Source organism: Protopterus annectens, chromosome 9.part0, assembly GCF_019279795.1.
Source record: "Protopterus annectens isolate FY-2018-M chromosome 9.part0, PAN1.0, whole genome shotgun sequence".
Taxonomy (NCBI): Eukaryota; Metazoa; Chordata; order Ceratodontiformes; family Protopteridae; genus Protopterus; species Protopterus annectens.
The window spans coordinates 1,928,448,324-1,928,465,203 of NC_056743.1; the positions used below are offsets into that span (position 1 = coordinate 1,928,448,324).

A 16,880-nucleotide genomic window follows, 5' to 3' on the forward strand; every position below is an offset into this window, starting at 1 on the left:
CACACACACACACACATACACACACAATTCCACAGTTGCACAACAGCCTGGAAACTGCAACACACACACATTTTATATATATATATATATATATATATATATATATATATATATATATATATATATATATATATATATATATATATCTATACACACACACACACTCCACACACTCCACACACACAATTCCACAGTTGCACAACAGCCTAGAAACTGCAACACAATAACTTTGTTGACAGTGGCTTATAGCGATAAAATCATCGCACTGTTGTCAATTACATAAACATGTTCGGAATAAACTTTCCTGTTTTTGCAAGGGTTCTGGGCCTCTGTAGCTATGCATAACTTGCAACTTAACATACTAACCCCTTTAATCACAGCTTCTCAAAGATAAGGGTCATATTTGGCTTTCCAGGGGAAAAGTGTGTGTATATATATATATATATATATATATATATATATATATATATATATATATATATATACATACATACATACATACATACACACATATACATACATACACAGTGTGTACTCTCAATGTTTGAAATGAAGAAACACAGACACTCAGTCAACAACTACAGGTCAACTATCCTTAAAATCGAACACTAGAAAACCTGAATGTCAAACGACTGAAAAAGGGAAACAAAATATTTTCATTTTCCAGTCCTTTGAAAAATACAAAAAAAGGTGACTGAAAACAGAAAAAAAAATAATCACAGCACAGAACTGTGTAAACTGTACAGTAAACTCTCTGGCACCCATGGGGATTGGTAGATGCCGAATAACTGTCGTTTCTGGTTGCTTGAGAGTTACTATTAAAAACCGGCCTGACTAATACTGTACCCTAAACTATTTGGTTTGACTTGCTCTCAAGTCGGGGACAGAGGGAATTTATTCTGGTCTTCCTTTTTAAAACTCTAAAACTGTAAGGCATGTTTCTGCAGGGGAAAACAAATTGCAACACATGAAAATTGTACTGTATTTGTTCGATTTTTTTTTTTTTTTTGCCAGATGCTTGAGAGTGCCTGTGATGCCCCACCACTGGCCCAGTAACCAAGGAGCCTCAATCCTCACCACAGGCAACAGTGAAGGATGTACACACTGGGAGGAAGACAAGCACGCATACAGTAAAGTGCAATTTCCCTCAACAGCACACAGACACCAGTCAGTCTGGGCCTGGTTTCTCTCTATTTCTCCAGATCCCGAATAAGACTCCCCACTGGCATAGCTATTGAGTTGAGATCTCAGCTGAGTGACCAAGCAAAGACCTCCAGCACCATCTCTGTCCAACCAGTGCTTCGTGTCCCTGCCCAAGTAGCTGACACACACACTCTTTGAGCTTTGATTTATACATAAACACACACACACGGAAAAGGCTGGCACAGGTTCATTAGCTTTGCCCCCTTTTGCCCAGACTATAATGTAGTTATTACTGCCATCAGTCAACTCTATCAGCTACTTTAAGGCTCTTAACAAAGGGTGTCCAATCTTACTGTGTAATGTTACTATAAATCCAAATGACAGTTTGACCAAGAGCAAGGCTATTAGGAGTGGGCCACACAGTGTCACCAAATAAATAAATATGCAAGTACTCCCAGAACTTAAATATGTCTCACAAATAAATCAGCAGCAATGAAAGGTTTAAATATATTTAATAATAAATAACAAAAGAACAAGAAAATACTCAGTAAATAATCACAGTTACATGAGAGTTCAAAACCACAGGAAATATTTAAAACACTGCATAACTGTCTCAAATAAGGAAAACATCTAAGCTATACTTCACTATATTCCAGTTTGAATCTAAGAGAATTTACTGTACCCTAGTTAACTTACTTATAGAGCAGGCAGATGTGGTGAGTGTATGTTCCTGTTAGGTCAAAGACAAAATACAAAAATGCACATTGTCTCTCTCGGAGAGTTTTTAAATTAATATCTGAAATATTGCTGCTAGGATACTTGCAGCAGGACATAATTTCTTACCATCTGACTATCCCAGGCCACACTGCAGCTGGTAGCATTTAGCATCTCTCTCTGAAAATACATAAACAAGGACTTCTCTTAGTTCTACGGCAAATGGTGGAAGTTGTAAAATAATTTACATTCCTCCACACTTAAAAGACAAAACAAAAAACTTCTAGTTCTAGGCATTGTCTCCTGTTTCACTGAAACCATCTTTTATGGCACAGTTATAAAACAATTTAATTTCAACTATTTTTCTGAAGTTTTGCAAGTTAACCTTCTATGTGCCAGTTCCCACTGTTACAATATATACATTTCTGTTCTCTTCCAGTAGAGTACACTGTGGACACATCTCTAAACTGATTACTGTACAACATATCTCTTCAGCACACGTCTGTACAAACCATCTTATATGACATACAGTTCTAATATAGTTGTAACACAAGCATATGTTAACACAAGCATATGGTGGCCAAACGGTTAAGGTGTTTGCCTTACAAACAAAAGGTGCAGGGTTCAAGTCCCACAAGGAATAATTGGCTAGGCTTAAAATGGCTCACAAGGGCAGTTAGCTTAGTACTAACCTATGAACCTATATGAATCATGTGGATATTCACAAATGACACAACCATTTACAAAATTCCAGACAGCTGCGCTGGCAGCATCTCCCTCTGACACACTTCTATATAAATCACATTAATATTCACAAATGACAATTTACAAAATTCCAGACAGCTAGGCTGACAATATTTCCTTTTGTGACAGTGTCGATTGTCTAAGTTCCGGATAACTGACAGTTTACTGTAATGATGTTAAGAAAAAAGATTTTATAAGATAAATGCGTAAGGTTAGGGTTAAGAGTTAGAGACAGGGTTAGGGTTAGGACACAACTACCTGCTCCATCTAACCCATGAGTGCCAACCCTAACCTGTACACTACCTTATGAAAAACCCTTTCTCTCAACAGCACAACAAAACAAAACACTAAATGCACATACACAAATTACGCACACAAACTCACAACACTAAAATTGTCCCCTTACCTAACCGTTAAGACAGACAGACACACACACACACACACACACACACACACACACACACACACACACACACACACAGTCCTACCCCTAATGCTGAAATATTTGTTACACCTGTAATTTTCAGCATTAACACACATGGCTGCTAACTTTCAGTCAGAGCACATCCAGTTGACAACAGCAACATCGGCAGTCCCCAGAGTTGACTATATATAACACACACACACACACACACTTACTTATATACATATGCATAGATTAGATACAGACAGATATTTATACAGTGGATACAAAAAGTGTATACACCCCTGTTAAAATGCCAGGTTTTTGTGATATAAAAAAATGAGACCACAATAAATTATTTCAAAACACTTCCCACCTTTAATAGGACCTACTAACCTATACAATTCAATTGAAAAAACAAATCTGTTAGGGGAAAAAATATAAAAAAATAAAAAACGTACAATAAGCTGGTTGCATAAGTGTGCATACCCTGAAACTATTACTTTGTTGAAGCACCTTTTGATTTAATTACAGTAGTCTTCTTGGGTACACACCTGCCATCAATTAAAGAGACTCTGATTAACCCCCCCAAAAGTTCAGCTGTCCTAGTAGGATTTTCCTGACATTTACTCAGTGCCCTGCTACAGCAAAAGCCATGGTTCGCAGAGAGCTTACAAAGCATCAAAGGGATATCATTGCTGAAAGGTGTCAGTCAGGACAAGGGTACAAAAAAATTTCCACAGCATTGAATATACCATGGAACACAGTGAAGACAGTCATCAAAAAGTGGAGAAAATATGGGACAATAGTGACACTGCAAAGAACTGGATGTCCCTCCAAAACTGATGAAAAGACAAGATGCAAACTGGTCAGGGAGGCTGCCAAGAGACCTACAGCAACACTGAAGGAGCTGCAGGAATTTCTGGCAAGTACTGGTTGTGTACTACATGCGACAACAATCTCCCGTATTCTCCATATGTCTGGCCTATGGGGTAGGGTTGCAAGATGGAAGCCTTTTGTTACACAAAAAAAAAATCCAGGTCCGGCTAAAATTTGCAAAACAATACATCAAGTCTCCCAAAAACACGTGGGAAAATGTGTTATGATCTGATGAGACCAACGTTGAACTTTTTGGCCACAACTCCAAAAGGTACATTTGGCACAAAAACAACACTTCATATCACCAAAAGAGCACCATCCTCACTGTGAAGCATGGTGGTAGCAGTATCAAGCTTTGGGGTTGCTTTTCTTCAGCTGGAACTGGAGCTTTAGTCAAAGTGGAGGGAATTATGAACAGTTCCAAATACCAGTCACTTTTGGCCCAAAACTTTCAGGGGTCTGCTAGAAAGCTGAAGATGAATTTCACCTTTCAACACAACAATGACCCCAAGCATACATCCAAATCAACAAAAGAATGGCTTCACCAGAAGAAAACTAAAGTTTTGGAATGGCCCAGCCAGAGCCCAGACTTAAATCCAATAGAAAATCTGTGGGTTGACCTGAAGCGGGTTGTGCACAAGAGATGCCCTCGCAATCTGACAAGATTGGGACCGCTTTTGCAAAGAAGAGTGGGCAAATATTGCCAAGTCAAGATGTGCCATGTTGAAAGACTCCTTACCCAAGAAGACTGAAAGCTGTAATTAAATCAAAAAGGTGCTTAAACAAAGTATTAGTTTAAGGATGTGCACACTTATGCAACCAACTTATTGTAAGTTTTTTTTATATTTTCCCCTAACAGACTTGTTTGCTTTTCAATTGAATTGTACAGGTTATAGGTCACATTAAAGGTGGGAAAAGTTTTGAAATGATTTATTGTGTTCTCATTTTTTTATATCACAAAAACCTGATATTTTAACAGGGGTGTGTACACTTTTTATATCCACTGTAGATGCAGACACACACACACACACACACACACACACACACACACACACACACACACACACACACACACCTCCAAGTTAGCATACTATGTTTTGGTGGAGTACGAAGTGAAAGCTCCCACACTGAATGGTGCAGGGACCATCCTTGCAAGTATGACTTAATTTGTGTCAGACTCTGCCAATCACTGCCAAACTACATCAAAGACCTCACTACACTAATTTCAGACCACAACTTAAAGCATACCTAACCAAACAAACCCCATGCAAAATGTTATTTTTTCTAACGAAATCAGCCAACAATTTTCACACCTTCCTGAAAAAAACAAAAATAGCTAACGACATGCATTTATATCTATATCCTTCATTTTTGTCTGGAAATCTAAAACTTTACAGTTTGTACACATTGCCTTTAAACATGTTTTTGTCTTACTGTATACATCATTTGTTCAGCAATTATACTCTTTAGTGTAAATCAACCTATACCGGCTAATTTTCAGATTGTTTTGTACTCTTGGATTAAGTTCAGTATACCTATTGCTATGTTCTGAACTTTGTACCTTTCTGTAAGGTTTTTGTTTACTTCTGTCCTGGGTTGGATCTGAGACTGGCCAGATTTGGTATGTGCCTTTCCTCAATAAACAAAGCAAAAATGCAATAAAATAAAAACTAAATAATCAAAATGATTAAATATAAAACTGACAAAAATAATATATTGCAGAGTTTATAAAGCCACTCGACTGTGTGAATCTGTTTAGTACAAAAACTGAAATATATAATAGACGAGTTGTACTTTATGTACACGGATACATAACCAATCCCCAGTTAAGTGCAACAAACATTTAATATCATATTGCAAGTTTGAGTGATGTAAGAGATGGCTTTTCATTACTGATGCAGTAAATAATATTACTGATTCATACGTGAGAAACCGATATGTAATCAGCCTTTTACAAGACTACTGAAGCAATCCAAAACTAGATGAAACAACAGCATTTTATTGTTACATTCTGACAAGTTTTCAGATCTCTGACTAGCTTATCAATTTCACAGATAAGATACATATGAGGATTTTGTTAATATGTCTGTTTCGACAAAAATTATTGCTGCATTCTAAATTCAAGTCTCAGATCCAGTTATTTCAATATTTAATAGTACTATGTTTACATAATTTGCCTCAATAAACTCTCTCATTAAAAAATAGGTAACCTAATTTCAGATAAGCCAAGAGACTCTCTGAATAAGAATTTAATGAAGTTAGTTATGAGGAAAGTTTTTGATAAAGCTTATTTTTTAAAACTGTCTCAAATGTTAATTTATAGGTAGCCTATACCTGTAGGACTCAGTTTTTAGCTTTTTATTGGTTAATTTGTTTAAATCAGTTTACTCATTTGCTACTATTATATTAAAAAAATACATATATACACTTTATGCATTGCCGCTTAGCTAAGATTAAGCTATTCCCAGCGCCATAAATTCTGCTCTTCAAATTTTCCCTTAGAACTAGCCATTTTTTTTTGTTATAGCACTCAAATCTGTTTCTTTGAGCTCAGCACTTGTTCAGAACTCATTGTACACACTAAATAAGCTACAAATTACTACAGCACTCAACTTTCCTCACTTGTCTAGAGGAAAACAGTTTTTAGCACTTAATAAATAAGCCCCTATTCAGGCATGTCTAAGGGTCAGCTCCTGGTGTTTTCTCCTGTTTACCTGATGAATCTGGGTATCTTGGGGCAATGCAGCAATTGCCTCATGTACAAGACAACCCTCTCCTCCTACCACTCAACACTACAACCTGTGAGAGATGCACTTATATAACCAAACTGGAAGCAAAGCTCTCTTCACCCAAGACTGGACTAGACAGTCAAGAAGAGAAGATAAACACCTGCACCACACCTCACATCGTCCCTCAAAACCTACACCACCAAAGCACACACACAGAAGCACAACACACACCTACATTCAAGGAGGCTCTCAATAAAAATCTGCCCAAGCAACAGAGACCTCCAAAGCAGAAACCCAAGGAACCTCCAACCCCCCAACACAATCCAAATGACACATAGCCCACAAACTCAATGTGCCACTCAACCACAGCCCATAAGGCACAACAACGTACCCAACACTCTAGTCATAGGTGACTGTATACTCAGGCACACTGATGTTCCCCTCACCAGGCTAAACAAGGAGAAAGCTACTCTCAGCTGCCTGTCAGGTGCCTGGATCCGCCACATAACGCACGCACTCAGTTCACTCCACAACAAGTACAAATATGATTCTGTCATTATCCATCTTGGTGTGAATGACCTGAGACGCACCTCCCTGGACTACATGAAGAGACATGGAGGAGCTCTCCGATCTTGTAGCCCAGGCAGGTATGACCCTAGCCCTGAGTAGCATCCTGCCATCACCCAGAATGACACCACAATACAAGGACAAAATGACTGACTTCAACAATTGGCTAAGCTTCTGGTATCATTCTAAGGGGATCCAGTATCTGTCTGCCTCGGATGACATGATCAACAGCCCACGATGCTTTGCCAGGGATGGCCTGCACCTGTCGCACTTGGGATTCTGGATACTGGCTAAGTTCTTGCCACCCCTATAGTGCCTTTTTTAGGCAAGATTCAAATGACAAATTCACCACCGTAACAGGTACAAGCAAGCTAAATCGGAGGGTAATGCTACTCAATGCTAGAAGTCTAAACCTCAAAATGCACTCACTCGAGGTATTCCTTAAAATGGAGAACATCGACATCTGTGCAGTGGGAGAGACCTGGTTCAAGGCTCCAGAGAACACCCCTTCATTACCAGGCTATAACTCATACCACACCTTTCGGCCACCTAACCTGGACCGAAACACTAGAGGAGGAGGCGTGTCCAAATTCATTAAGGATATCCACACCTCCAGGCTAGTTGCTCAGCATAATGCATCCGAGATTATCCAAGTGCAACTAACTCTGGGCAAGACTGCAATCCAAACTGTAGCTTGTTACAGATCCCCCACCATGCCCCAGGAGTCCCACTCCTCATTTCTTGATGCACTGGAAAATATTAGGGTACAACCCAACACCCTAATAATGGGTGATTTCAACTACCCCACCATTAACTGGGAAAACTACTGATGTACCAACTCTTGTGCTCAACGTTTTCTGGAATTCATAAATTCCAATGCCTTGGATCAACTTATCCACACCATCACCAGGGGCAGCAATATCCTAGATCTGGTCATTACCAACATGGGTGACCGGTGTTCCACACCAGAGGTCAATTCCTCAATGGTCAGATCCGACCACAAGCTAATCACCCTAGACATCCACATCATGCCCCCATTCTCCATTAGGGAAACCACCGCAAAAAATTTCTCCAAAGCCAACTTCACGCTTCGTAAGACAGAAGTGGCAAACTTCATGACACCCATGCACATGAACAATAGAGGTACAACTGCTGAATCCTACACAAATGCACTTTATAAGCACTTACATGCTATCCCTAATAGAACCAAGATGTTATCCTCCAAAAAAAGGAAGCCAATCTGGTGGTCCTCTGCCATAAACAAACTCTACAAAAGAAGAAAGAAACTGTTGCAAAAAAAAGAGTAAAATCCCATGATTGGAGGAACTCCATGGTCAGCCTCAGTAAGAAGCTAAGATCTCTCATAAAATCCTCCAAAGCTAGTTACAAAAACAAAATCGACACTGACTCTAAAGACAACCACAAAGCATTCTATAGCTATGTCAAGAATCTCAATGGCAACATTCAGCTCTGCTCTGAGTTACAGCACAAAGGCACTAAATATACAGAACCAACTGATATTGCCAACATCCTGGCAGATCAGTGCTAACTTTACCCCCCCTCTCACCCCCTAGAGGGCCCATCTCTATAGCAGAAGAATGCAAAGTTCCTGTAATCATGGCTGCACAGGTAAAAACCACACTCTCCAAAGCCAAGAACACAGCATCGATGGAACCTGACAACATCCCAGGCTGCGTTCTACATGAACTACAGAACGAACTGGCACCCCACCTAAGTACCATGTTCAATCATAGCCTCACCTCAGGCTTTGTGCCCACTGAATAGCGCACAGTGACTGTTATCCCACTCCACAAAGGGGGAGCCACCACGGACCCTGGGAACTACTGCCCCATTAGCCTGAGGAGCCTGGTCTGCAAGGCCATGGGACGTATCATCATGGAACTTATAAACAAAGACATTGGTAATCTCCAGACTCTGGACCCCATCCAGTTCTGGGTTTATAAAAGGCAGATCATGTCTCCTAAACCTGATATACTTCTCTGAAGCAGTCACCAAAGCCGTAGACGAGGGTAAGGTGGTTCACACAGACTATCTAGATCTTGCCAAGGCTTTCAACACCATTCCCCACTCTGGAATTATAGATAAACTCACTAAACTAGGTATAAATCCCTGTCACAAGATGGATTGCCAACTGGCTTATTGACAGAACCCACACTGTGAAAGTAGGAGACTCCAAATCTGACTTCAGACCAGTGACAAGTGGAGTACCACAGGGTTCAGTCCTGGGTCCTCTCCTGTTTGGTATTTACTTCCCTGAAGAACAGGCTAACACAGAAGGTCTTTGGCTAACGAAGTTCACAGATGACTGCAAACTAGGAGCCATAATCAAAACTCCTAACGATGTGGACATCCTACAAAAGGGCATCATTGAGAAAGATGCCTGGTGTCAACACCATGGCCTCAAGCTCAATGCCAAAAAGTGCAATGTCATCCCCTTTGGTAAAAACTCTGTACTCATGAACTACCACATAGGCAGTAGACTAACACCGAAAGTGTGATAAGAGACCTTGGGACACAGGTGGACAGTAGTCTCTCCTTTGATAATCACATCGCCACAGTAGTCAGAAAATCCTTCTATGTGGCACGCCTCATCACAAAAGTTTCTCATCCAGGAAAAAAAAAAAAAGAGGTCATTGTTCCCCTCTACTCTTCACTCATTAGACCCATTATAGAGTACAATGCCCCTTTTGGTATGTACCTCATAAGACATTTACAACAACTGGAAAAGCCACAGAAATACCTCACAGAGGATTACTGGCCTCACACAGATGCCCTACGCAGACCGTCTCAAAAAAACTCCAGCTTTACTCAGTTGCATATTGCCTACTCAGAGGCATCTCTGCCTAACATACAAAACTATGTCAAACCCAGAGCTGTTGGACATGCTCCACTTAAAGAAATCCCAGTCCTTCTGAGGTACACGCTCTAGGGACCTAAACCTTGTCACCACAATAAACAGAACATGACGGAGGGATAGATTCCTGTCCCAGAGACTTCCCATACTCTGGAACAAACTACCTATCTATATCAAACAAAGCTCCTCATTAGCACTTTTCTTGATGATTGGAAGGGAGATAGGAAATTCACCCTGGGGGATCACTTATGTGGCTCTGCTCGACAGGGGCACAGGAAAATAATTTTCTTGGGTGGCGAAAGCCAGGGTACTTTTTTGGCTAGGCTTATATAGGCCTTAGAGCCAACAGCCTAGTACCTACCTATGATGTTCCTTTCAAAAAAATAATGTGTATCCTTGGACACAAACTTACTTTATCAATAAACATATATTCGCTTTTTCAAAGAAATTGATGGAAGATAAAGTTTCAAGGGTTGGTAATTTTCTTTATGTAGAACTTCAGAACACTTTTCCTGCACTGACCTAAAAAAAGGGATTGGGACTAACCAATCCATCATTATATATGGTACTAATTAACATTCAAATCTCAAAAAACAGTGCCTTAAATATTTCCTCAAAATAGATATATTTGAAAGTTTGGAAGCCTGCATAATTGTTTTTATTCACAATCATGGACTGTGTTTTGCAAAATATACATTAAATATCAGAAAGGATGGTTCTGCATAAATGTCCATTTGATTTTAGACTAATTTTGGGAGACATCTGAAAATTACCTTCTCAACTGGTGGGAATTCATATCTCTGCTTATTAACCATAAAATCTTACTTCAATAACTCCTAGCTAACCCTCTTCAAAAGAAACCTTGACGAGTGGATGGGAAACAGAAAGTTTACCCCGGGGATCACTTCAATGGCTCTGCTGGACAGAGGCACAAGGAACTAATCTAAGGGGGCGGCGAAAGCCGACACATTCCGGCTAGGCTTATAAATACCTTTGGGTAGATAGCCTAGTACCTACCTATGAACCTAATAAACAGGATCAAGCTCATGTAGAGAATTAAAAAACTTGAAATAGAATTTGAATGGAATGTATATGCACATTTTTTCATGTAATTAGTCTGGACTACTCTTTTTCTGCTTACGTTTCTGTATTTCTGTCAAATGTTTTGTAGTTCACCTGGGCAGAGTCCAAAATTTGTCAATACAGTTACAACTGCTGAATCCTACACAAATGCACTCTATAAGCACTTACACGAGTGCATGGATCGTGCTATCCCAAACAGAACCAAGATGCTATCCTCCAAAAAAAGGAAGCCAATCTGGTGGTCCCCTGCCATAAACAAACTGTACAACAGAAGGAAGAAACTGTTGCAAAAGAGTAAAATCCCATGAGTGGAGGAGCTCCCTGGTCAGCCTCAGTAAGAAGCTGAGATCCCTTGTAGGATCCTCCAAAGCTAGCTACGAAAACAAAATTGTCACTAAATACAAGGACAACCACAAAGCATTCTATAGCTATGTCAAGAATCTCGATGGCAACACCCAGATCTCTTCTGAGTTACAGCACAAAGGCACGAAAATTACAGAACCAACTGATATTGCCAACATCCTGGCACATCGGTTCAGTGCTAACTTTACCCCCTCTCACCCCTTAAAGGGCCCATATCTACACAGGAAGAATGTAGAGTCCCTGTAATCACAACTACGCAGGGTAAAACTTGCACTCTCTAATGCCAAAAACACAGCATCCATGCATCCAGCATCCAGGGACCTAAACCTTGTCACCACAATAAACAGGACACGCTGGAGGGATAGATTCCTGTCCCAGAGACTTCCTATACTCTGGAACATGTTACCCATCTATGTCAAGCAAAGTTCTTCATTAGCACTCTTCAAGAAAAATCTTCATGAGTGGATGGGAAATAGGAAATACACCCCGGGGATCACTTCTGTCTCTCTGCTGGACAGTGGCACAGAAAAATAACTTTCTTGGGTGGCGTAAGCTATGGTACCTTGCTGGCTAGGCTTACGTAGGCCCTTGGGCCGATAGCCTTGTACCTACCTATGAATGATCAGCAAACAAACAAAGCAAAAACATTCAAGCATGGAAAACCCTTTAAAGATATTATAACATAATGTGGTCTGAGTAAGTCAGAATTTTGAAAGTGCATACAACTTTGTACTACAGGACAACAACAACAATCTGGTCAGATAACACGCATCAATGGAAATTTACAACTACTGAAAACTTACAAGAAAATCTTTAATCTTGTTAATTGAGTGAACTATAGGCACCTTACATTTACAAGGTCAACATGCAGAGTGATGGAAAAATACTACAGAAATTTTGAGATAAACTGGGGTCAGAAGACAAACTTGACTTTCACTAGAATGCAAAACAAATGGTAAGCAAATTCCACAGCAGGTTAATGCACAAATTAAAATCCTTTGTACTGCCTGTTAGACTTATAACATTGCACAATTGTGATCGGAAATCATCCACTGTTTGGAAATAAAACTGACAACTATTACAAACTGTAGTAATTTGAAAAAAAAACTAAACGCTACACGTAAAAATCTACTGCCAATCATTAGCAGACCGGAGTTCCGCTGTGGCGACCCCTAACCGGGAAAAGCCGACAGACACAACAACAACAACTTAGAGGGAAAAAAAAAAAACAGTTTAGTTACTTAAATATAAAGTAATGCTTTATGACTGTCAAGTTTCCTAACTCTAGGTAACTAGGTGCAATATCTACACAATCCACTGCTGAAATAAGCAACTTAAAATGATTCTTGCAAGTCTTTTTAAATATTATTACAGAAAAGAATGAAGCTACAGACTCCGTAAACTTTCTCAGATGGCTTTCCATGCTTAATAAAAATGAAAACATTTCATAGAAGCAACAATGCCTGATATGTGGGTCAGTTTACTTAAGCAACTTTTACAAATCACTACTCGGTTGTCATCAAACATCAAAGTACTTTATTTTCTCAATATCATCAATAAATTATATGTTGCTCCTTTTTTTCCTTACATTTTTTTTGATAACTAATTTTATGCATTCATTCTCAATTCCACACCAAAACACAGAAAAATTCTTCAGTCAAAAACCTATAACTATCAAGCTATCCCCCTCACAAGATCTTTGCACCAGTATGTACACTACACTATATTATTTGTATTTAATAATTCTCTCAACTTACATCTTCAAGCAATTTGACTAACATTTTATAGAGAGAAAGTACACAGAATTCAGCAAAGCTGAAAGCTCTTAATACATACAATAAATCATGGGAGATCAAGCAAACTAATCTAAACCTCCTCACACAAGAGCAAAACCTCTTTGTAATGAAAAGTACACTCTGCAAGCAGAACTGTTACCATCAGACTATGGCTGACAACTATGCCAATGCAGAAAATAAAATATTTTACAATTTATGCAAACTGTACTTGCTATCAAGTACTTGGACGTTCTAAACAGTAGGCTACATCCTTGCATAGCTAAGCACATTGTTAAAGAATGCTACAGCAGACAGAAGAAACAAAGCTTGTTTCAGTTACATGCTGCAGACTCCATTTTAAATAAAGAAAAATTCCACTGACTACTCTGCACATTTTCCCATATCAATAACTAACACCATATTAATTCATAATTCTGCAAAAAAATCCGACAAAAACCTACACCTATCAATATCTTTACAACAGTGTTATTATACACTATATTACCTTTTGTCTTTAAATATTGTCTCAGTTTACATATTTAAACATTTATAAGTAACATTAACATATCTATCTTTCTCTACTGTTCCATAATCTTTCTTTTTCATAGCTATACTTTTATGTTATGCTACGCTACTCCCAACAATAACAATTATTTTCTTACTTAATTCTAAAAACTGGAAAGGAAACAATATTGCGTTTTGCACACATACAAATATGTACATACAATACTTCATACAAATGCAAAGCTGAAGTATTCATCTAAGAAATTCTCATCTTGTTTTTCTTTTTAATACTGTATGATTAGTTATAACTTCTGACCACAAAACCTGCACTGTTACTGATATTATCTATATGCAGCTTTTCTCATCAGGGTGGTGACGAACAGGGGCCTTTTGTTATGGCTCAGCTGGCCCATCCTCTTTAACAAGAAGGATAAATAAAATTGTATGTATTACGATGATGAAGTTTCGGTTCTTGATGTTTATGTAAAAAATGTGATACACATTACTGCTGTAATAGTGACAATTTGAATACACATTTTTGGTTAAACAGAAGCTGTGTGTAGGTAGTTGTCTGGTGTATTGGCTGCAGTTTAATCACACAGACTCAATATACTTTTAACATCTTCCAGTCACTCTTGTAGGACATGCAAACTGCCTACACACTAAGGAACAAAACCCCACTTTTTTAAGTATAGGTTCATAGGTAGGTACTAGGCTATCAGTCCAAGGGCCTAAGTAAGCCTAGCCAACAAGGTTCCCTGACTTATGCCACCCAAGAAAGTTATTTTCCTGTGCCCCTGTCGAGCAGAGACACAGAAATTATCCCTGGGGTGTATTTCCTATTTCCCATCCACTCATCAAGATTTTTCTTGAAGAGTGCTAATGAGGAGCTCTGCTTGACATAGATGGGTAGCTTGTTCCAGAGTATGGGAAGTCTCTGGGACAGGAATATATCCCTCCAGCATGTCCTGTTGAAACAGTCCTGCCAGGTCTTGAACCCAGGACCCTAGGCACTAAAGTCACAGCAACGTACCACTACACCAAATGAGCTGAGTATGTTTCAAACTGCAAAGCCCTACTAGCTCAGACACAGATTTCCATCCAACATGCCAGCAACCTGGATCTGGGAAAGGATCTAGTTAGGCTGGTAAAACAGAGATACCCAAGGTTGGATTTCCTTTCTGGGGTACAGTCTGGGTTACCACAAAGATGGGTATTCCAAGTGGAGGCTGAGGGGTCTGGGTGGATGCTGCTGAATGAAGTATGAATATGTATCAAGATAGCTCCATCACTGCACATTTTTAAAGGGGAGAGATTAACAGAAATTAAATAGCAGTCTTCTTCCTGCATGTTACTGACTTGAGTCAACTGCGGTCTTCCTCCATAGGAGACTCGCTCAACTTAAGAATGGATCCCTAAACATGCACAGTGTCAAAAGCTATAACTGCTCATTTCCCATACAGGGAAGGCCCTGCACTGGGAAGACATAATAATGAGGTGCTGGGCAGTTGGGAAAAGCAGTAATGTGTTATGAAACGGTCACTAGGGTCACCACTGCACTATGCTGGCATCAAGAAAGGAAAACAACTTTCTTGGAGGAATACAGCACCACAAATAAAGAAAAAGATGCTTCAGTCTGTCTAGTTTTGTATAAACTTCGTGGATTTAAGAGCTAACAAGTTCGAATCTTAAAATGCATTCAAAATTGAGTAAAATTTTTACAGCATGTGGCACATATATACATTTTTGAAGTGTGGTTTACACATCAAGACTTGACAATTTCAATTTTGGAAATTTAGATGCAAAACAACGTTGGACACTGAAACGCTGGACTCATTTACAATCTTATTTTCTACAATGTTACATTCCAAATTGAAATATAATGAAACTTCACATCAAAGCCCAAAAATTAGGGGGTTAGGTTGAAACTCGCGGTCATTTTTTTAAAATATTACTCTAATTCACTTAAAAGTTAACAGAACAAGTCTTGCATCAGCACGCATTCTCTGAATAAGAAATGTTAAACTCTAATGACTGGCATTACTGATTGTAATGCTCGGGGCTTTTATCTGGAAATCAAAAATGTTACTACAAACAAGGCTAAAATACGAGAAAGAGCAAAGGGCATTCTACAAAATCAAAGACAGTCGAACGTTTGGCATAAGTCTTCAGTAACTGACACAACACGAGGAAGTTTGGGAGCTGTAACATGAGAAGCAAGACGTTATCACAGCACAGCCGACTAGGGACATGATAACCAGAGAGTGGAACAGCAAGCCAGATAACCCCAGCAATCTGAAACACGGCTTGTGCATCAGCATTGTCCAAACAGGAAAAAAACAAACCTGGTGAAACGTACATTTAAGGGAAAATGCCACCAATAAAAGTACACATTGAGCACTCGTAGTGGTATTCTTCCACCCATTCCCAGCTCTGCATCATTGGACTTCACTATTAAACCTTGTAACAGACTAAAGATGTGCACACGTAAGTAGAGTACCCTTCTGCCGAGCTGTCAAAGTCGTGATGGTGGCACCTCTAACGAGTATGAATGAACAGATAGATACTAGTACCACCCGCAATCAACGAACCCTGCTGTTAGGGAACAAGCAAGTAACAATAAAACACCATTTCTTCTACTCATAAAACTTAATAAAAATGTTACTTTTCCCCCTTGACATAAGACAAGAATATGATTAACTGCCAACAGCCTGTCAGCCTCAAAAGCTGAGCACTTCAAGGGGCATTGGGGCAACTACCAGAGAAAGAAATCAAAAGAGAAACAAACTATTAAAGCTGATTGTCTCTGTATAGCAGCTGCCAAAACCAGAAAGCGCTGCGGCACTACCACCACACACATGTTACACTTACCCCCTTACTGCAAAAAACGGGTCATCTACCGCCATCCTTCTACTACAGCTGGATGGCTGTACGGCCGAGGGTAGTAACGACGCAGCACAACGAACAGTATCACGTGACACGGCCAGGTTGTCACGTGACACGGGCCTGCTTCGTCATATGTTATGGGTTTGTCTATGGCAAACAACAACGTATGTAGGCGTGATGTTAGTGAGTATGGGAATTACAGTAAACTCAAGTTA

At 39.4% G+C, this 16,880-nt stretch overlaps 1 protein-coding gene across 2 annotated transcripts in view; it reads right to left on the reverse strand.

Moving 5' to 3' along the window:
* STX10 (syntaxin 10) overlaps positions 1 to 16,767 on the reverse strand; it is a 610,467-nt gene extending 593,700 nt beyond the window's left edge. Inside the window, exons 1-2 of one of the 2 annotated variants that reach the window (XM_044084736.1) lie at positions 16,651 to 16,758; positions 1,987 to 2,037 (exon numbers count right to left, since the gene is read on the reverse strand). In XM_044084736.1, the coding sequence (XP_043940671.1) occupies positions 1,987 to 2,024 (38 nt within the window). In that variant the 5' untranslated portion in view covers positions 2,025 to 2,037; positions 16,651 to 16,758. Of the gene's footprint in view, positions 1 to 1,986; positions 2,038 to 16,650 lie in introns of both variants that reach the window. The other variant, XM_044084737.1, reaches the window with a different exon arrangement.
* Between the last annotated feature and the right edge of the window lie 113 nt (positions 16,768 to 16,880).